This window comes from Ochotona princeps, chromosome 17 (assembly GCF_030435755.1).
Source record: "Ochotona princeps isolate mOchPri1 chromosome 17, mOchPri1.hap1, whole genome shotgun sequence".
NCBI classification, from domain to species: domain Eukaryota; kingdom Metazoa; phylum Chordata; class Mammalia; order Lagomorpha; family Ochotonidae; genus Ochotona; species Ochotona princeps.
The window spans coordinates 46,516,396-46,539,156 of NC_080848.1; the positions used below are offsets into that span (position 1 = coordinate 46,516,396).

The 22,761-nt window shown below is 43.2% G+C and overlaps 1 protein-coding gene and 1 non-coding gene across 2 annotated transcripts in view; one reads left to right on the forward strand and one right to left on the reverse strand.

Moving 5' to 3' along the window:
• The first annotated feature begins 2,810 nt into the window (after positions 1-2,810).
• Positions 2,811-2,952, forward strand: LOC118759759 (U4 spliceosomal RNA). Its single transcript, XR_004996401.2, has one exon. It is a non-coding gene; the product is annotated as a U4 spliceosomal RNA (small nuclear RNA).
• A 1,833-nt stretch (positions 2,953-4,785) lies between these two features.
• AKAP10 (A-kinase anchoring protein 10) overlaps positions 4,786-22,761 on the reverse strand; it is a 61,621-nt gene continuing 43,645 nt past the window's right edge. The window contains exons 10-14 of the mRNA XM_004599305.4: positions 16,812-16,985; positions 13,767-13,876; positions 10,537-10,619; positions 5,556-5,608; positions 4,786-4,941 (exon numbers count right to left, since the gene is read on the reverse strand). Coding sequence (XP_004599362.2) covers positions 4,786-4,941; positions 5,556-5,608; positions 10,537-10,619; positions 13,767-13,876; positions 16,812-16,985 — 576 coding nt within the window. The remainder of the gene's footprint in view (positions 4,942-5,555; positions 5,609-10,536; positions 10,620-13,766; positions 13,877-16,811; positions 16,986-22,761) is intronic.

Below are 22,761 nucleotides of genomic sequence, written 5' to 3' on the forward strand. Positions count from 1 at the left end.
TATCTTTACAATTTTCACTGTGTGAACATCATGTGCATCAAGTTATGTCTACATGTTACTCTGCATTACGGTGGAAGTCTAGGATTGTCTCTCATTCTTTCTTGGAAATAATAGTGATACATCAGTGAAGAGAAATTTAGTGCTCTGTTTTCACTGGCTGTGCTGAAGATTCCAACCAAGGGAAAAGAGTTTTCTGGTTTCTCAGAGTAGATCTCCTGAATGTCAGGCTTGAGTCATAGCTGGGGGAGGAAAAAAAAAAGAAAAAGGTAAGGAACATTTCTGTAAGTGACGTGTTATCAGTAACAGGTGTTAACAGCTGTTACCCAACTTTTGACAGCCAGAAGCTGATCATATTCTTTTGAGGTAAAATGATATAATTATCATCATTTACAAATGAGTACACAAAAGCTAGAAGGAGTTAAATAACTCATTCAAGGCCATACAACAAGGACTAGTGTCCAGATACGATTTTATCATTTCGTTTTGGCAATAGAATAGTTTTACCTTGAGTAAATTTACCCTACAGGATTCTCCTTCTAAGAGAGGGAAAGGATTTAAATATACATTCATAAAAATACCGCTTATGGAGTATTTGCCACAACATTTGTTACTTGGGACATCCATGACCCATGATCAGACTGCTTGGCGTGCAGTACTAGCCCTGCTTCTGTTCCAGCTTCCTGCTAATGTGCACCCTGGGACGCAGCTGGTAATGGTTTGTGATCTTCAGAAACGTGGTTGGAATTCCAGCTTCCTGGCTTGGCTGAAGCCCAACCCAGCTGTTTGGCATTTGGGGAATGAATCAGTGAATGGAGGACCTGATCTGCTTTCAAATAAACAGAAAGCACTGCTTGTACAAGGGAAAACTTGAAATTATCTAAATGACTGTCCACAGGAGATTAAGTTATGGTGGTAACGTCAAACAAAGAATATTCCCAAGAACTCTGATCTGCTGAGCTCCCCCAGAACAAGCTCAGGAAGCCAAGTTTCTTCTTTACGTACAGGAGGAAGGAGAAAATGAATCATAGAGGAATGGGCCACAGTTTGTCAGATGGGACATAAGTTCACGACTAACTCAGTAGTGATAACGAGGTGGGTTATGGGCAAATACAGGGTGCATGGTTCAAGGCTAAAAAGACTGATCATCCCTACAAGGATCCATAGCTGCTCACACTCATAAAACCATGGAATGGGAATTAGGAGAGTGTGGGGAGCGGGGTACTGGGACTGGGAGGGGCCGTTGCAAGATGGCGGCTGGCCCAGGGCCAGGAGGCGGAGCTGTTGTCGCCAGCATGTAAACAGGATAGGCTAGTTCCCCCGTGGTGATTACTGGCCTATCACGTAGTGCCAAGTGGACCCACGGGGAGGAGTGACTGGTGGAGAACTATATAAAAGTAGCGGGTAAAAGCTAGTGGGGGGACAGACGGACAGACGACAGGGGAAAGACGGATAGATGGAACAGACGACAACGAAGACAGACTGGGGGGTGATGTGGAGACAGACTGGGGGGCGACGAGGAGACTGGGGAATGAAGCAGAGAGTAAGGGAAGAAATGTGGGAAGAAGGGTGGCGGAAAACAGGAGGAAGGGTGGCGGAAGAAGCGGGTAGGAAAGCTTAGACCAATGGGTACAGGCACAGCAGAGAGAAGCCGCTTTTGGCAGTGAGAGGTCCGGTTGCCGGCTTTTCCCAGACCCTTAACAGTATGACTCGTCGTTTTAGTGTCGCCACTGCTGGGCAGCAGCAACAGGAGAGGGCCTTTTCAGATTTTCTTAGAGAAGATTGCATATGTTACCTAGAAATGAACTCAGCTAGTTTTTTTAGTTTAAGTGCCTAAGGGACAGGCACCACAGACATCTGACAAATCCAGGGCAAGGCCTGGCAACTTAAGGAATCAAAATGCAGCAAATCACACCTTCACGGCTCAAAGGGAAAGCATATGCTAATAAAATCTGAGCATGTTACTGGAATGGGAAGGCTGAATGTTAAGCATCTGCTTTCCAAAAATGGTTAACTTTTTTTTAAGATTTATTTATTTTTATTGGAAAGTCAGATATACAGAGAGGAGGACAGAGAGGAAGATCTTCTGTCTGATGGTTCACTCCCCAAGCAGCCGCAACGGCTGGAGCTGAGCCAATCCGAAGCCAGGAGCCAGGAGCCTCTTCCAGGTCTCCCACACGGGTACAGGGTCCCAAAGCTTTGGGCCGTCCTCGACTGCTTTCTCAGGCTTCAAGCTGGGAGTTGGATGGGAAGTGGAGCCACCGGGATTAGAACTGGGGCCCATATGGGATCCCGGCACGTTCAAGGTAAGGACTTTAACCACTACACTACCATGCCAGGCCTCCAAAAGCAATTTCTAAAGAACGTTCTCTTATTATCAAACATTTGATTGTCATCTTGATAATGGGAAATTACAAAAATAACCATCTTTTGTTCCTGTATGTGCCTTTAACTTGTTCTTTGTTATTTTGGATTTGACTAAGACCGAAGAGTAAGAAGTTGTCTAGGAAGTTGGAAAGCAAAGGGTGATGATGATCTAAACCAAGTTAAAGGCCTCCAAAGAACTGATGCCTGCATATGCCATCTGCACATCCTTTTCTCTGATTCCTAAGTCACAGTCTTGTCCCCGCACAAAGAAAAGGAGCAGAAATTCTCTGTCGCATTGTCAGTCCTCCTGAATCTGAACTTTTCGTATATTCTGGATGGTTTCCAACCCTTTAAGATTTATTGAAACCTGTCTCATGGCTGAAAATACGGTATATCTTTTTAAATGTTCCAAAAGAAAGCGCATCCTTATTAGCATATGAACTATCAGCTTTGCGCAGTGGCAGTATCGTAGCCAATGAGGTTTATCCGAGGCGCGATTATTGCTAATTGAAAAGCACACGAACTATAATGTCTGTAGAAAAGGGAGGATAACTTTTTTTAATATATTCTTTTGATATTAAACATTAGCCTATGAACTATAAACAATGTGCATCCTTCTGGTGCTGGGAGCACTGTTTTATGTGACTCAGGCCCAGCTGGTAGAAAGGGCCACACCCAGTCTTCAAAGCACCGCCTCATCTATTACTGAGGGAGGACTGCTGTCATCTGAGGGCGATTCGGCATTTCTTTATCTCTTTGTGCACCTCTATCCAGTTTTGCTTCATGCATTTTTAGTTTTTTTTTTCTTAATTATTATTCATTTGAAAGGCAGAGTGACAGACAGACATTTTCTACTTGCTGGTTTACTTCTCAGATGGCCACGAAAGCCAGGGCTGAACTGGGTCAAGCTAAAGCCAGAAGTCAGGCACTCCACCGAGGAATCCTGCACGCGCTCTCCTCAGCTGCATTGGCAGAGCTGCATCAGGAGCCGAGTAGTCAGGAGTCAAGGCAGCAGAGCAACCCTCTACACCACAACTCTGTGTCTTCAACTCGTCTTCATCTTTTGAAGCTATACCTAGTAATGTTTATTCTGAATTTTACTGACTTGCAATCATCGTCACTCTAGGTTACTCTGTCTATATGCTGTATTTGTTTCATTGCTTTGCCTTTTTACTTTTTGTTATCCAATCCTACAATCTACTTTTGTTTTTAAGATTTATTTTTATTGGAAATCCAGATATACAGAGAGGGATATCTTCCATCTGCAGGTTTACTTCCCAAGTGGCCGCAACAGCCGGAGCTGAGCTGATCTGAAGCCAGGAGCCAGGAGCTCTTCTGGCACTCCACCGTGGTACAGGGTTCCAAGGCTTTGGGCTGTCCTCGACTGCTTTCCCAGGCCACAAGCAGGGAGCTGGATGGGAAGTGTGGCTGTCGACACATGAACCAGTGCCCATATGGGATCCTGGCATGTGCAAGGCAAGGACCTTAGCCACTATGCTACCGTGCTGGGCACAATCTATTCTTTTTTAATCTTTTTTTTTTTTTTTAACTAGACCATTTAGACTATTTACATTTCATGTAATTATTGATGTGATTTGATTTAAATCCATCTTGCTATTTGTCTCACTTTTTCTTCCACTTTTTTTGAAAAGGTTTATTTATTTGAAAGGTAGAATATCATGAGAAAGGGAACAACAGAAGAGAGACTGACCTTCCATCCAGTGGTTACCTCCCCAAATGTTCCCAACAGCTGGAACTGAGACAAACTACAGCCTGGGGCCAGGAACTCAGTCTGTATCACTCATGTGAGCTAGAGACCAAGCTACCTGAGCTGCAGTAACTTCCCACTTCCCAGGGTACGCACTACCACAAAGCTAAGGTGGAAGGCAGGTCGCAAGCCCAGGCATCTCCGATGGCATCTTCACTGCTACGTCAGTGCCTGTCTCTCTTGGTTGAGGTCCTTGATTACGGGCTAACCTAGCTCCAGCAGCAATGCGTGACCTCTGTGCAGTCACTGCCCAGGACCAACGACTACTCGTGGCTCTCTGTTCTAGGACTTATGCAACCCACTGAACTCTGGGAGTTCTTTCCTTGGAGATGTGCATTTTCAACCTGTAGATCACTATTCAGCCAACAACCTCTCTAAATCTCTGCAACCCTCTGGGTAGCTCCCTTTTGTCAAGATACCTCAGGGCCTCCGGATTTCTATTTCTGACTCCTTGATCCTTCTCTGTCTTTTACTAGTTGCTTCCAGTGGTGAGACCCGTGCTGCTATTACTTCAGTGTTGCTCCCTGCTGTCTGATATCTGGAAGCAGTTTTCTCACTTAGCTGATCATTTTCTACTTAATTACAATGAAAAGGCAACACCACAGCAACTCAAAGCAACTCAAAGGTACACACAGAAGCCACCTAGGCCCTGTTTAATCTCTACGGCCTTGGAACAGAATGCTTCTCAGTTTTACACAAGTCACCCTTACCTTTGTAGATTTCTCCAGTGGTGGTGGATCATACTGTGCCTGTTGCATTACGTCACTGACTATCATTTTAGCAATCTTCCAAGCTAGCTCTTCTTGGGCCTGGAGGAAGTAATTCAAACTGTTGATAATGGTTATTCATTAGAAGGATCAAGATGTAAATAATGCTCTAAATACAACTGCATATTGAATCATTTCTACTTATTTGGATCAGAAGTACATTCTCTTGTACGGAAGAAACCTGTGATACACAAATGTAACTGTCTTCCAGATCAGTTAGTGGGCAAACACCATGACTACTTTCATGTTAGATGGCCAAAATAAGACATTTTTCTACACTAATCTCCTCCTACTTCTACCTCCCAATGCATTAAACTACTCAAAACGCAAGCCTCTGTTTTTAAAAGTGAAAATAAGAGTCGAGAAGGAAAACATCTGATCTTTCCACATGGATTACTGGTGCCTGCTGGGTGATGGAAACTTGAACACACGGTATCCTCAGGGGCCAAGGTCTCTGCACTGGAGATTCCTTCACTTCTACTTCCAGACACCTGTAAATGCTAAGAGGCCTCCTCACCCTTTCCTGCTACTTCTTGGATAAGAGGACATGGACGGGTCATGGTGCTTAGGTATGGGAACTAAAGAAAACCTAAAACTCTATTTGTACACAAGTGGTACTTATAAATGGGTATCTTCACAATGAAAGCTGAATTTACCTCATCAGTATTTCCTTGCACCCACTTCTTCATAGCTTGTGAGAACATGGATCCTAGTAAACAAAGCAAAACTGAATGTAGATTTCATGTATAATTTTATGTTGAAAAAATGCTTTTACTTAAAAGCTGTTCTTGTCTAGAGATGGATATTCTTTCCTTATATGATGCCATAAAAATATTAAGGATTATTACCATTAATAACCTGGTTATACTGCTTGCATAACAAATACTTGAAAATTTAATGCTAGATTTTCTATCATGGCTTACACCTACAATGCCATGATGCACTTACGTAGCAGAATGTCTAACCTGTAACTGTTACGAAAGGACTATACTACTGTAATAATATGGGGGAAGACGGGGATGGAAGAGTGGGAAGGGGAGGAGGGAATCCCTATATCTACAAAACTGTATCATAGAAAATAACAGTGAAAAAAATATATCTAGCTTGGAAACACCAAGGTTTGAAACACATTTGAAAAGCTGTTTCAAAAGTCTAGATTTTCTTCTCCTTTTCTCTCTTGATGGAAATCAATTATTAACTGTAGCAGAATTTGCAGCAAACATGAAAAACCAAACCAAACCAAACCAAACCTCAACCAGGATATTGCTCTCAGGTAAAATCTAGCAATAGGTTAGGAGACACTGCTTCACTTTTTATATTTTCAAACTTTCCAGATTTTGCTGCTCCATGCTGGATGTCTTATTCACATAAAGCAGGAAAGTAAGAGCACAGTTTCAAACGGCCACGTGCCATGCAAGCTACAGCACAGCGCGACTTCTAGGACACACAAGCCCGTGTCTGCACTTGGATGCAGAGAACTGTCAAAGAAGTCTAGCCTGTTTCCATTTATGAAACACATGGCTTGTCCTTTCACTCAATAGTTTAAATGTTCACTCCTTAACTTTGCCTCAAACTAAGGACATTACTGTAAGATTATTTCAGCAGCCAGCCAAGGTTTTGATTAAATGGAATACACAACCCTTATGAAAAATATAAAACCTGAACCCTTTCCCCTCATTAATTTTTCATGATTAGCTAAAAGTGTGAACAGTAGGTTTAGCTAAAGTTGACCACCGGGGGCCCGGCAGCGTGGCCTAGCGGCTAAAGTCCTCACCTTGAACGCACCGGGATCCCATATGGGCGCCAGTTCTAATCCCAGCAGCTCCACTTCCCATCCAGCTCCCTGCTTGTGGCCTGGGAAAGCAGTGGAGGACGGCCCAAAGCTTTGGGACCCTGCACCCGCGTGGGAGACCTGGAAGAGGTTCCAGGTTCCCGGCATCGGATCGGCACGCACCGGCCTGTTGCGGCTCACTTGGGGAGTGAATCATCGGATGGAAGATCTTCCTCTCTGTCTCTCCTCCTCTCTGTATATATGACTTTGTTATAAAATAAATAAATCTTTTAAAAAAAAGTTGACCACCGGGCAGGGCCAAGAGTCTGTGTCTGCAGTTTAACTCTGCTGCCGGCCAGGCTCAGCTGCAGACCACGTGGCTGACACGCTCTCCTCACTCCTGTAACATGCAGCCTCTCTGGGGTTCTACTGTTAACATTCTCTTCTTTAACACAATCTCTCTGAAGATTCTCATCCTATCCTATGGCTTCAACTTCATGGCAGATGCAGTCGCTGGAGCTGAGTCTATCCAGAGCCAGAAGCCAGGAACTTCCTCTAGGTTTCCCACAAGGATGCAGGGGCTCAGAGATTTGAGCCAGTGTTCACTGTTTATGCAGGCCATTAGCTGGATTGGAAGTGGAGCTGCTGGGACTCAAGCTGACACCCACATGGGATGCTAGCACCACAGGCAGAAGCTCAGCCTACTACGCCAAGGTGTCAGCCCTCTATTACATGCTTTTAATTTCACTTAAGTTGCCTTGCTTGCTTGAAACAGAATGAGGTTTCTCAGACTCTTCTAAAAACTAAGTCTTTTTCTCCAGGTCTGATTACTAGGTTTCCAAAGAAACAGAAAGGTAGAAGAAAGAGGACCTGAGGCTTACAACTATAGACAAGATATTCTGACTATTCTGAAGCCAAGCCCTTTATTTGCTATTCAGCTGCTGTGTAACTCCTAACGAATAACAATTTCCTCACTTGTAAACCAGGGAGGTGCCTACACAGATACATCATCTCAGAGCTTGAGAGCTAAAAAATGCTAACAAACAGCCACTAACTATGGCCCAAGAAGGGTTATCTGTATTAGTGCGCAAAAGGCAACCAAGTTTTAAAATGAGTTTTTCTTGGATATAAATATGGCCCATAATCTTATCACAAATGTTAATGAAAACTTAAGATTAATTAGTTTGATGTATAAATACTCATTAATAAGTACCTGTAACGTGCAAGGCATAATTTTACCAACTAGCAGTATAATACCAAATAAGATAAATCACACCACTACTGAGGTAACAGTGCAGTCATCAAACAGACCAAAAGTAAGTATGCAAGTGAATGAGCAAGCCAGTCAGACAGTGAGGAGGAAGAGAAGCAGCATGCTGATACAGAGGATTTCAGATCCCAGGGCTGGGAGGCTGCTTGAAGAGGCAACACCGAGATGGGAAGGAAGCAGTCGCTGTGTAAAAGCCGTGACAGCAAACAGCAAGGGTAGAGGAGTGAAAACGGAAGACACCCCAGCAAAACAAAAACAGGAGAGTTCGTTTAGGGTTTAGTTTACAGAAGGAAGAGTGGTTCAAGGTAAGGTTACACTTGTAGAGGCTAGCAGGAACATTTGCAGGTCACAGCAAAGAGGCTAGATTTTATTTCAAGGGCAACAGGAAGGCATGGTGGAAGAGATAGGGCAGATAATTAAGCAGTGAAGTAAGCTTAAGGCAAGAAAATTTACAAAGAGGTAAAGGGAATAACAAAAAAAATAAAAAATTACTCATCTGAATATTTTATGTATACTCTAAGGGAATATCTTAAACATATAAGTATACACCAATATATAATATAGGTAGACTTAAAAAATATCACAGACAACAATATCTATGATATGCTCTATCCAAAAATGTATTGTTCGAATCATTAAGATTTTAGGCATAACTTCTAGTTTGTAAAAAATGAGAGAAAAGGTGGGAGAGATTGGAAGAGGTACCTCAAATTAATAATGTAAGTAGCTTGATTGATGGGTTTACTTGGCAGAGAAAATAACCCAGTCACCGTTACCTTGAAATGTAATCCAAATGTGGCTATTTTAACTTACCAGCCTAGCCCACAAACACCTAAGACTATGACTCAGACTTTATGCGAAGAAGTTCTGTTTCCCAGCTCCTCAGACGTCACTTCTACCTTCCCAAATGTTGCTGGAGCAATCCCTTTAAAACATCAATCACACCACACCACACCACAAGTTGTCGACTCCAACTTGCAATGCATCTCCAACACTCAGTTCCCCCACCTTCTCCCACTCAATCTGTAGGTCACCCCACTGCAGCCAAGCTATCCACACTCAGTTACCTGCTCTAGTTTCCACCAAATACACTCTTCTAGATACTGCAGGACTGACCTTGCTGCCGCATTCAGGCCTTTTCCCAACATGCTGCCTCCTCAGTGAGGCTTTTCCTGACAGCCAGCTCTGAAGAGGAGCCCCGTATCTCCCCTTTTACATTTATGCACATGTGAACATGCAGTAATGATACTCTTCACAAAGAAGAGACGCACTTAGAGGCAATCCAGGCATTCCACTGTGTTTTAGAGTGAGTAATACAGTCAGTAGAAGGAACAGAGATTTTTTTCTTGGGGAAAATTTTGTTTTTTAGTATTTTTATTCATAATATGCCTTAATTCTTAAGAAACAAAACAAAGTGACACATACTCAACACCTACATATTTGAAACAGCAGCATTTCTTTGTGAGCTGTCAGAGGTACAAGTCCAACTCAAGAAATCAAAGCAAAAACAGTTCAGACCTTTTCTATTGATAACTGGAGGCCAAAAGCTGCCTAATGGGGCCAGTGCTGAAGCGCTGGGGAGCGAGCTACAAGAAGATCTCTCTCTCCATTTCACTCTTTCAAATAAATAAAATAAACCTTTGAAAGGAAAAAGGTACCTGGTGACATTGCACTATCTATTCTGGCCACTCCTCACTGGGCTCGTGTAACACGTCCCCCTGTTCCAAGGCCACCACTGTTTCCCAGTGTTCACCTTTCATTCAACCCAAGACACAGAACTATTGCACTCTAAGTTCCTTGGCAACGAGACTCCTATCCTCTGAGCTGTCCAGTGAATACAGAGTGGAATACACAGAGAGGAACTCAAAACTTATTTCCTGAAAGAGCTTTCCTACAGTCTTTTACATTCTACCCAACTGAGACTTTTCTGTCAAAATACAACCTACACTAATTATGTGAATAAACAGGTTATCTCCTTAACTGCGGCATTGTTAGTTTACTGTCAATCACTGAAACAATGTAGTACAGTTCATTACTAAACTATGGTTTCATTTTAAAAACAATGTAACAGATACATTTGAATTAATTTTTACCCTCCCAAACTTCCTATGTAAATCAACTGTTTCTAAGCAAAAATCAACCATAGAGAACACATCTGTCAGAAAAGATTTCTATGTCTAATGCATAGATTGTGTCTAACACTCTGGCGGATTACAGTGAATACAGATCTGACTTTCAACATTGCATATTTCCCACACATATCTCAAAATAGCTTTAAGTGATTCTGAGGAAATGATTATTAATAAAGGTTCTCAAAATAAATTAGAAATCTAGCTGGAGCTTGCATGTTTTGTCAGTAAGTAAAAAGGCAACCAACATTTCTCATATTTACTTTCCTCTGTAACGGGGAAGCAGGTTCAGCAGCTTGACTCAGCAGAGATTTCAGAGAGCCCTGCTCACACATCCTGACTCACTTACGCCCACAAACAAGGACGGACGCTGTTTTATCACTAATTTAAACATTATAGGGCCTCCACTTACAGTCCTTAAGTAACGGGAGTACAGGCTCAATACAGAGTAGAAAAACATCACCAACCTTTTGACTTCTTCACATCCGGTTCAGGCTCAGATTCTCGAATGAACTGCCCCAAGTCACTAACTCTTCCAAATGTCATCTTCCTAAATAAGACGAAAAAAAAGAATGTAATTTCTAAAGTTAGGGAAAGAAAAAGATCAATTTTATCTGAAGTGGGACTTACTTGAAACAAAACCTTCCTCCAAAGAAAGAAAAATAACTGCTGTCTCAATTTTACCCAAAATCCCAAAATGCTTAAGAAATATGAAACATTACTAAGCAGTTCACACAGAGGAGGAAGGGCACAAGAATAGCCAAGATAACCTCTTAAAAGAGGAAACAAAAATAGGACTTACTATAACAATGATCAGAATATTACAAAGCCATAGGGTTATAAAGCAAAATTAAAAGGTAAAAAAATTACAACAAAAAGTCTGATTTTCAAGATATTATCAGCCAATGATATAATTTCCAAAACCATAGCATTATAAAAAGTTATTAAGATCAGACAACCAAAAATATGGGAAGATAAGTAACTTATTAATAGAAAAAAAATCAAATAAACATAGCAAAAGGAACTCAATTGCTCTAGCAGTTATTCAAGATTGGAAAAAATGCTAAAGTTTGTTATTACTTAGTTTTGACAAAGTATTACTGGTTTGGAAAATGTAAAAAGATATACATACTGTTTAAGGCAAACTGGGAAGATTTACCAAAATTTAAAACTGCCTCTTGGTACGAAGAAGCATATTTAAAAAGAAGTCCTTTGCCATACTGATTAATATCGAAACATGCAAAAGAGGCAGAACCCACAACGCAATACTTTTTAAAATAAGAGTTACAATAAGACATCTGATGTCTCATTTATGTTACATATTTCAACCATAGCACAGTTAAAATCAGGTATAGAATAGCACAGAAAAGTCTCTAAGACTTGTGAATGCAAAGTACAACATACAGAATGCAGTGTAATACTATTTACATTAAATAAGCAAACAAAGGCTAGTGTCAGGCTATGCAGTTAAGCCACAGCTTGTGATGGCACCAGCATCTCTTGCCCAAGCTCCAGTCCAAGTCCTGGCTACTCCTCACCCTTAGGGATGTCCCTGGAAAGGCAGCGGGAGATGGCTCCCGTCCTTGGGACTCGCTACAATTCTCGGCTCCTGGCTTTGGCCTGGCCCATGTGGTTGTTGGGGGTCATATGGGAAGTAAATCAGTGGCCAGAGGATCTGTTCATCCCTCTTTAGGCATGATTTGCAACGGAAGAAGCTGGCCTTTATTTACTTTTCAGTACTCTAAGTTCTCGGGTGGACACAGCATGACACACAGGGTGTGCCCAGAGGCCTGTGGCCTTGCAGGAGGGCTGCTCTGGAGTCTGACATAAACCATGCTACCATTTCTGTGTGCATGAGTCACTTTTCCCCAGATGACTCTGGTTTTCTTAGGTTTGCTGCAGGAGTCACTGCGTTTGTTCTTTGCTTTGTACACACAAGCAACCTCTGCCTGAGAAGAATTCAGTTTCATCTGGAGCATAGACACCTGCAAGTTGGAGAATAGATGTGTGGTTCCTCAGGACTGGGAACCCCATTCAGCCTGCAAAGATGGCCTTGCATCACAGACACACTGGACTTTTACAAAGTCCTATTTCTAGGGCTGGCACAGTAGCATAGCAAACTAATTCTCTGCCTGCAGGGCCAGCAATCCATATGGGTGCTGTTTCAAGTTCTACTTCTGATCTAGCTCCCTGCTAATGATCTGAAAAAGTAGCAGAGGAAGACCCAAGGTTGTAGACCCCTGCATGTACAGGGGAGAACTGGAAGAAGCTAGCTTTAAGTGTACCTGACAGACACAATGAAGCTAAAGCCCCGTTTATTTTCTTCAAAACATTTTCCAGACTCCTCAGTCTCTCAAATATTCATGCGCACTTTCTGAAGAACGCAATCAAGCCCACTTAAGACCCTTTTCTATGGTACTGCTAGGACTCAGGTCAAGGACAGCCTGCTGTCACCAATCCGTTACACAGGAGGTGATTTTGTGATTTCATCTGTGATCAGTGGCACAGTCTATGGATCACTACCTTTTCGCGACAGGCTAAAAGACAATCTAGTTAATTCTTAAATGACATTTCACTCACTTTTTATACTTTAAAAAAATTTTTGTTTTATAGACTGAAATAGCTTAAGATATGAACTCAAGGGTTGGTGCTGTGAGTGAACAGGCTAATCCTCCACCTTCAAGTGCCAGCATCACATAGGGGTGCTGGTTTATGTCATGGCTGCTCCACTTTTGATCCAAATCCCTGCTGATGGCCTAGGAAAACAGCAGGGGATGGCCAAAGCCTGGAGACCCTGAACCTGTGTGGGAGCTCCTGGCTTCAGATAGGTTCAGCTCTGGCCATTGCACCCATTTGGGGAGTAAACCAGCAGATGGAAGATCTATGTCTCTCCTTCTATCTGTAAATCTGCCTTTCCAATAAAAATAAATGAATCTTTTAAAATTAAAATAGATGTGGGGCCCAGCAGCATGGCCTAGCGGCTAAAGTCCTCGCCTTGAAAGCCCCAGGATCCTATATGGGCGCCGGTTCTAATTCCGGCAGCTCCACTTCCCATCCAGCTCCCTGCTTGTGGCCTGGGAAAGCAGTGGAGGACGGCCCGATGCCTTGGGACCCTGCACCCGCGTGGGAGACCCGGAAGAGGTTCCTGGTTCCCAGCTTCGGATCTGCGCGCACCGGCCCGTTGCGGCTCACTTGGGGAGTGAATCATCGGATAGAAGATCTTCCTCTCTGTCTCTCCTCCTCTCTGTATATCCGGCTTTCCAATAATAATAAAATCTTTAAAAAAAAATTAAAATAGATGTGAAATCAAATGAAATGTGCAAGAAACATCTACAATGCACTGTCACTCACCAACTTGTACAAGGCTGTGGGCGGTACCTGTACATGCCAGAAGTGATATTTACAGAGTGTCTACTAGACGTCAGGAATATTCTAAATGTTTCTCATGTTTTACCTCAATTTCATCCACTCAACAAGTCAATGAAGTAAAATTACTCTCACTTCACAGTGCAAGAACTGACGGCCAAGAGAAAAACGCAGGAAGTCACTCTAGAGAACTTACTTCCAGCCGTCGTGTACACTGCACCATGCACGTGGAAGTGCTAAGCACACAATAAGGTAGAAAAATTTTAATATTTAAATAACATCTGAAAAAGGTGCAAAATTGTTTAGACTTTTGGAAATGAAATGAGCTTACCCTGCATATGTCCGCTGATACAGAGATTCTGGATCCAGACTTGCTGCATCCACAATTATTGCTTCATCAAAATTTTTCAGAATTTTAATACTGGCCTTTTTTACACTGGACTACAGGAAAAACAAAGATGATTAGCTTGTTAATCAGGAAATAGGCCAGTGTTGGGTTTGTAATATGATAGATACGCACAAAATATTCTTTGGAGTCTGAAGCACACAAGCTTTTACTTAACTCTTTGACTATTAAGATATTTTATGGCAACAATTCTGAAATGTAACCTCAAACTATAACTACAGAGGGAAAGCACAGGTATTAAAACGCATAAAATACTCATTTGTACGCTTAATGACATACGTTCCCACAAACGTGCTGTCCTGCCAGGCACCCTTTCTCCAGGGTGCAAATACCTACGGGCACGCATCTTGCTAATAAACACACAGTCCAACATTGCAGGCACACACAAACGCTCCCTACTCTCAGCTACACAACCTTTCTCAACAACTGGCTGAGGACAGCAGGTTCCATCTCCAGCATTCTACCTCCTACTCTTCACCCCCACAACAAGTCAGTCAGAATTGGAATTTTTATGAAATACAGAGCTACAGGCTGACCTAGAAACTCCACTTCCAGAAATCCAATTATAGACAGTATCACCATTAATGCAAGAATGACTTATATATGATTATTCGTTACAGCATTATTTGAAATAACAGAAGAATAAGTTTAACAGCTACAGCAAAGGTTTATCTTCTATAAAATAATGAAACACAGAGTTACAGAACATTCTATGGGGAAAGAAACTGTCTTGATCTGTTAAAAAGGAACATTCTCTAAGACACACAGCTACATCAAAAAGAAAGACACCAGAATAAAGCAAATTAACTCTGAGACTGGTTATTCAAACATCTAAATGAGACACCATAAGGTAAGTATAGACTACAAGCTCTTCTGTGAGTGTTTATAGACAGAGCACCCACATCGAAACACTAGTAAGGTGAACTCATTCATGCTGGGATCTATCCCAGAAATGCAAGGTTGACTGAACTTTTGAAAATCAATTGATGTGACACATCGTATCAATAGAATAAAACCTCATACACAGAAAGAACATGTGACAAATCCAACCCCTTCTGTGACTAAAAGGGAAAGAAATTAGGATAGTAGAGAACATCTTCAATCTGATAGAGTATTTATTTATATTTATTGGAAAGTCAGATTTACACAAGAAGGAGATACAGAAAGATCCTCTATCCGTTAGTTCATTTCCCAAGTGGCTGCAATGGCTGGAGCTGAGTCTATCTGAAAGCAAGGAATCAGAAGCTTCCTCCAGGTCTCCCATGCGGGTGCAGAATCCCAAGGTGTTGGGCTGCCCTTAACTGCTTTCCCAGGCCACAAGCAGGGAGCTGGATGGGAAGTGGAGCAGCAGGGACATGAACTGGTGCCCAAATGGGATCCCAGCACATGCAAGGAGAGGAAGACTTTAGCTACAAAGCTACTACTGTCCTAGGCCTGATAAAGAGTATTTATAAAATCTTACACCTAACATCATAGTGAAAAGCAAAACACTGAAAGGGGCCTGGCACGGTGGCCTAGCAAGCCAACCTTCTCGTCTTGAATGCACTGGTTCTAATCCCGGCAGCTCCACTTCCCATCCAGCTCCCTGCCTGTGGCCTGGGAAAGCAGTCGAGGACGGTCCAAAGCCTTGGGACCCTGCACCCGTGTGGGAGACCTGGAGGAAGTTCCTGGCTCCTGGCTTCAGATCAGCACAGCACCAGCTGTTGCAGTCACATGGGGAGTGAATCATCGGATGGAAGATCTTCCTCTATGTCTCTCCTTCCTGTATATCTGACTTTGTAATAAAGATAAATTAATCTTAAAACAAAACACTGAAAACTCTGTGATATATGGAAAAAGAAGGCAAGGATGCCCACATAAGCCACTTTCAGTCAATGGTGCACTAGATCAATGAAGGAAAGAGAGCGGCCGGCGCCACAGTGGGTTAATCCTATGTCTGCAGTGTCAGCATTCCATATGGACATTGGTTAGCGTGCTGGCTGCTCCACTTGTGATCCAAGTCCCTGCTTATGGACTTGGGAGAGCAGCAGAGGATGTCCAACCCCTTGGACTCCTGTATTTACTCGCATGGTACACCTGAAAGATGCTCTTGACTCTCAGCTTTGACCAGCCTAGCTCTGGATGTTGTGGTTATGTGGGGAGGGAACCAATGGATGGAAAACTCTTTCTTTTTCTCTGTGACTCTTACAAATTAAAAAAAATCTATTTAAAAAAACAGTGAAAAGACAACTCAAAGGAAATATTTATAAAGCAATTATTTGATAAGAGACTTATATGTAGAGTAGAACTCCTTTAATGCAATAATAAAAAAGAAAACATAATTTAAAAGCAGTATCAAAAAATTCAAAATGTCATTTGCAACAGGATTGAGAAAACAATTATGCTCTATGATAAAGCTTTTGGTGAAGTACACTTCATGGGGAATAATTCAGGCTGCACTATGGACTGTGTGGCTTTAATCAACTCAGTTAACTAGTGAATGCCCCCTTAGATCTCGTCTCAGGAATGTCCCAATTTTATGATTTTGGGGAGAACCATTCAAAGTTTGATATATGAAAGCATTCCCTCAAAAACGAACAAAATAAAAAGCACCTCACAAAACAAATCCAAAAGATCTTAAAATACAAAATCCAGAAACCTTAAGAGGTCCACTCAATTTTTTCACAAAAATGTCATCTTAAATTTTGTTATTAAAATCTTAAAACATTTTCTCTATAGGCTATAAATGTATTTCGTATCATTTTATTATTAACAGACACAATTACAGTACCAAGCAGAAAAATGTCCTGAATAAAACAATATGACATCTTTATAATATATTGTTCACCACAATACTATGCTTAGAATATATAAGTATAGTAATTTTATTTCTTTCCATTACTTAGCATCAGTTATCGATGTCTGAAAGGAAGGATTTGCTTCCTTTGTAGTGCTTTTTTCTGCTAAGAACAGCTGCATGTCAATGAGTACCTGCGAAGCAGAGCTGTCGGGACCGCCGGGGTGCGACTCCTCAGGAGGGCCTGAGGGGCTGGGACCAATCAGTGAAACGTTCCCTCCCAGAAATTCATCCCCTCGAACAGAGTGAATGAGATCATTCAAATACTTGTAATAAAGATTGCTAGACAAAAAGCCAGGCAAGAAGACCTGAAAGAGAGGAAAATCACTGTTTTAAGGTTGAAATCAAATGTAACTAAGACTTCACTTTAAATCAACTTCCATCCACAGCCCACTAGTTCACACAAATGTTTCACTCTCTGTTACAGCCCATGATCCTTTTGCATAGTTTGCACTGTATATAAAATTACTGTGTGCCATTTTGTTGCATGTCACCCTGCCTACCACTTCCAGCAAAAAAAACACTCGTCATGAAACTATTGCACCTGACATGAAAGCGGGGAAATTTTGCTTATATCGCAACACAGACTGTAGAGCTTACTGATAGCTCCCACCTTCCCTCCCCTCCCCGACATTAGTGCTTGTTAGTGAGCAGGGACAGGTGTCGAGCATGGGGGTTACTGTGCCACTTGGGATGCCTGCATCCTATATTAGAGCATCGAGGCTCCTCTGCTTCCAATCTATTTTCCTGCTACTGTGCCCCGAGGGGCAGCATGTCATGTTTTAAGAACTTAGGGCCCTGCAACCCATGTGGGACACCCAGACTGAATTCCAGGCTCCTGGTTTTGGCCTGATACAGCCCCGACTGTTGTGGACATCTGGGGAATAAAGCATCAGATGGAAGCTCCCTTGCTTTCTGTCTCTCCTATCTTCAAATCAGATGAAAATAATTAAATAAAAAATTTAGAAATGGTGAGGAGAAGGCATACAGTGGGTATAACCTGAAACTGTATTTTTCTTGCTTTTCTTTGTATATATACTCACTTTTACATTTGAAATGATTTCAAGATAATTTAAAAGGATTTTGATTGTTAGCTAAAAATTTTAAGACTAATCTGAAAGGCAGAGAACAAAGAAAGGTTTTATCCAATGATTCACTCCCTAAATGCTCACAACAGACAGGAAAGGGCCAAGCCGAAGCCAAGAGCTTCATCTGGGACTCCTCTGTAGGTGCAGGAGCCCAAAACTTCAGCTGTCATCCAGAACCTTTCAAGCACTCCAGTAGGACGCAGATTAACTTCAGCATATTTGGCCAATTAGCCTTCAAAAGAACTTAATCAACTTACATAAAAAAAAATTTATCAAAGTTTTAGTTTCACAAAGGCTTTCTAAAACTAGATTGTATTTTCTCTAATCATTGTCAATACATGCCCAATGGTACAGATATTTAAATTTCAATTAGTAACTATTAATGATGCTAAATAAATTCCCATGTTCATTACATGCATTGTTTATGACAAAGTTTTCCTTCAAAGCAGTTAGCACAATTGGAAATAATTGTCTGTCTTTAAAATGTGCCTTCTTTTTATAGACCAAGCTCCAGAAAGGTACAAACTGTATTTTTTTCTCTTTATCACTGTAATAGCCACAAGCAGCAAATGAACACTCAAAAGTATGTACTGAATGAATCATTCATGTCTTTTTTTCCCATTATCTACCACGGTCTTGGTAATATTCCACCCCCTCTTTTTTGTTAAGATTTATTTCAAAGGTAGAGAAACTGAGAAAACAGAGCAGATCTTCTGTCTTTTGGTTCACTTTCTATAATAGCCTAGGCTAGGCCAGGCTAACGCCAGGAGCCAGGAATTCCATCAGGTCTCCCCCATGGGTGACAAGAAGCCAAGAACTTGGACCACCATCCACTGTCTTGTAAGCCCATCAGCAGGAAGCTAAAATGGAACTGTGGAAGAGCAGGGACTTTCAACTCAGGATTCGTTTCCCAAGCCATAGCCTAACCCACCGTAGCACACTGTGTGTCCAATAGTGTTCTTAAAATTAGTTTAAGTTCTTTACACACATATTACTATGAACTATTTCTCTTTATTTTTATGCATTTTATTACTCAAAAAACTTAGTATTTTTTATAACGTGCAGATCTATACATCTTTAAATTTGGAAAAAATTGAATCAACAAAAAATACTTTTCCTGGGAAATAGCTGATACATATTGTTTACTATCAGCTTTCCAATGATTTTTTATTGTAATTTTTAAAAAGATTTATTTTTATTTGAAAGGCAAAGTTGGAGAAGGAAAGACAGAAAGATCTGCCATCAGCTGGTTCATTCCCTCAGTGGCCGCAATGGTCAGATCTGGGCCAGTCTGAAGCCAGGAGCTTCTTTTGGCTCTCCCACGTGGTACAAGGCTCCAAGCACTGGGGCCACCCTCCAACGCTTCCCCAGGCACATGAGCAAGGTGCTGGATCAGAAGCAGAATAGTTGGGACTAGAACCAGAGCCCAGATCAGATGCTGGTGCTGTGCGCAGAGGTTCAACCTGTTACGCCACTGTGCTGGCACAAATAGCTTGCTTTCCATACATACTTTTTTAAAATCTAAAATCCCATTTCCATGTATGATATTACATAACTCCTCAATGTATCCTTTTCCCCTCTGTATACAAACGCCATGTAACATAATCCCAAAAGTTTGTCTTGGCTCTGTAAAATTCCTGGTTACATCTACTCCAGTTCATTAGAACCAACCATTCATAATCCGCAAATTACCTTTGCCCTTTACAGACATCTACTGATTTTAAAACATATAACAGTAGCTGACTCCCCAGTTTTAGGCAACTGCCTGGGTTACACTGCACCTAGGCAAGAGTTATGCTGCTGGGAGAAGAGCAGCCAATAGCTGGCAGGCATCCTGAGCCTGGTTAATGCCAAATTTGTGTTACCTATACTAGTGTGCCAGCAGAGTTGCCTCTTTTTTTACCCCCCAAGATACATGGGGGACACACACTGGCACAACAGACCACCAGACAAGATTTAGGGACCCACTCCGTAGTGTGTGTGAGCCCGGGGAAGGCAGGCAAGGCCCCAGGGTGACTGGACTTAGGGATCTGTGTGCACTCACAGGCATGCGGGGGGCAGGGTGCGGATTGCTTAAGGAAGGGGGAATAGGGATGTGTGGAAGGCAGCACTGCTGAGGGAAAATGTGGCAGGTGAGGAGTGACTTCTGGGGGACTTTCATCAACCAGGATACAGCATGCTCCAGAGCACTTGCAGGTAAATGAGGGGGCTGAGACCAGGTGGCTCAGAGGAGGTAACCTCAGGACTTTTCATGGCTAAACCAATGCACCTACCCATGAGAGACCTGAGCTGGGCTTGTTGGTATCAACCAACACCTACCAGTGTACATAAAAGCCATGGCTGGGGGGCCTGCCTGGCAGGGCTCAACCACAGCAATCGCCAGAGAGTACTGGGGCAGGGTGTAAACAACATCAGACAGGACCATGACACTAACTAGCACGCAAAAGAACCAGGTCTGGGAGCAGATTCTGTGGGGGACTGCCAGACCAGCTGGTTTGCTCAAGAGCTGGCAGGGATGACAGGCTGTGAAACTCACCAACACTCATGGGTGCTGAGGTTGGGAACAGGTTGGGATACTCTAGGCTGCAGCACTCAGGTGCATTCAAGGGTTGTGTGCTGGGTGAGCCGGGCAACAACACCCACCAGCACACACAAAGGCCAACATGGGGATGGGAGAGGCAGGGTGGGACAGACTGTGCTGGCATGTGAACCAGGGGTGCCTGGGCTGTAGCAGCCAACAGTAAGAGCCAGAATGGGGGTGGGCCGGTCAGGCAAGGCTGCTGTATCTACCAGGACAGGAGCTGGGCCAAGGATTAAAGAGTGTGCGTGAAATCTGCCACTGGAAGGTGACCTGACAGAGGATTTTAGGGAATTTCTCTGTCAGGACATAGTACCTGCAGGTAGGCACAAGAATCAAGACTACGAGCAGCCCAGCCCAGGCCAGGTTATGGTACCCGCCAGCCTATGTAGGGGTCAGGTCTGCGGGTGGGCCAGGTGGTCCAGTTCATAATACCCACTGGCAGATGCAAGAACCAGGACAGAGTGCAGGACAGGCTGGGTCTGGCTGCAACACCAGTCAAGTCTGCATTAGGGCCAGGACTGAGAACTGGCTGGGCTGGGCTAGGCTATCTACAGCACCCACCAGCATGAACTGGAACTAGCAGCAGGCCAGACTGAGCCAGGCTACAGCACCCACCAGCAAATGCCAGGGTGAGGCAGGTCACGCCAGACTAAGTCACAGCGCTCACCAGCACATGTGACACCTGGGTGGGGGGAGAGAGAAATTCCCTGCTGGGCCACTTCTCCTGCTGGTGAGCCTGAGAACTGGAAAGGGGCAAGATCAGGCTAGGAAGGGCTACAACATCCATTAACCTGCCTGTGAGCTGGGTTAGGGATAGAGCTAGCCTGGGCTAAGCAACTGTATCCACTGGTGCATGCATGAGCAAGAAGGAGTGCAGGTTGGACAGGCTTCGCCACATCATCAGCTGGCAACTGCTGGGAGTAGGGGAAAGTCCTGTCAAGCCAGACTGTAAAACTATCTGAAAAATGCAAGATCCAGGGATGGAGTGGACCCAGTAGGAAAACTGGGTAGCTGCAGCTCCCATTGGTGTGCAGGAGAAGCAGGGCTGAGGGTGGACCTGGCTATATAGGTGGTAGCACCCGCCAGCATAAATGTGGGCTAGATAGTGGGGTCAGTTAGGCTGAGCTAGGCTGTAGCACCCACTGGTATATACAGAAGCCGAATAGGATGTGGGACAGATGGACCAGTTTGCTGAACATATTGTCATGTGCAGGAACCAGGACTGGGACAGGTTATGGTGGGGTGTTAGTGGATTGCTGCGACTGGATTGCAGTTCCTGCTGGTGTACATGAGGGCCAAGTGTGTAGCGGTTAGGGTTGGGCTGAGCTGTAGCATCCATTGGTTTGTGTAAGAGATGGAGCTAGAGACAGAACTGATCCAGCAACTGCAAACACAAGTGTTGTGTGTAGGCTGATGTGGCTGATGGACTGAACCAGATCCCATAGAGTCAGGTGTGGGGGTCACTTCAGACAAGGTTTCTTTGGGGACCTCCCTGACCCCCAACTGAACTGCCAGACTCCGAACTCCAGCCACAGGGAGAAGTACAGTATCTCTGGTCTGGCTGTGGAGTGCATGTGTCAGAACTGGGTCTCCTCAGCTACTGAAGATAGTGCAGTGGACGACATGTCCAAATGTACATGGGATATATGACAGTCTACCGGCATCTTCAGAGGACCTCTAGTACCACAGCAATAAACTGCATGATTCTCCCAGTCAAGCATTAACAGCAAGCATCCATTGAGTGAAGACCCTAAGATGGACTAAGTCAGCCAATGGACCTTGGAAGGATCCCCTCATCCTTGGATCAACAAAATCAACAGCATTTCAGAACTACTGAAACCACTTGAGCAGTACCCTCAGAACAAGCTCCACATCAGGGACCCTAGGATGACATTGAGTGGCCATCCTCCATCCCTGGGTACTGATGCATTTAGGATGCTGGGTGTGGCTTCTCCCCTTCTCTCTGCCTTCCCCAGATACAGGAAGGAGATAAAGAAAATTAGAAACAATGGTCTCATTCACTCTCCTCTAGTCCTCAACCTTTCCCACCCTAATCAGTGTCCTACATGGGCATGCATCCTTCTCAACTATGTAAAAATTACTGAAAATAAAATTTAAGAAAATTAAAATTAAAAAAAATAGCAGTAGTTGACTTATTTCTTTTTGGAGAGGTAAAGAGAGTTTCCATATATTGGTACTCTCCCCAAATGACTGCAGTGGCTGGGGAATGGAAAACAGAGAGCCTGGAACTCCATCAATACTCCCAACTGTGCTGGCTGGCAGGGATCTAATTGCTTCAGCCATCACCTACTGACTCCTAGAGTTGACATTAGGTGGAAGCAGGAATCAAAAGTCTGAGTGGGACTCTAACTGAACCCAGATACTCCGATAAGGCATACAGGCATCTTAACTGTA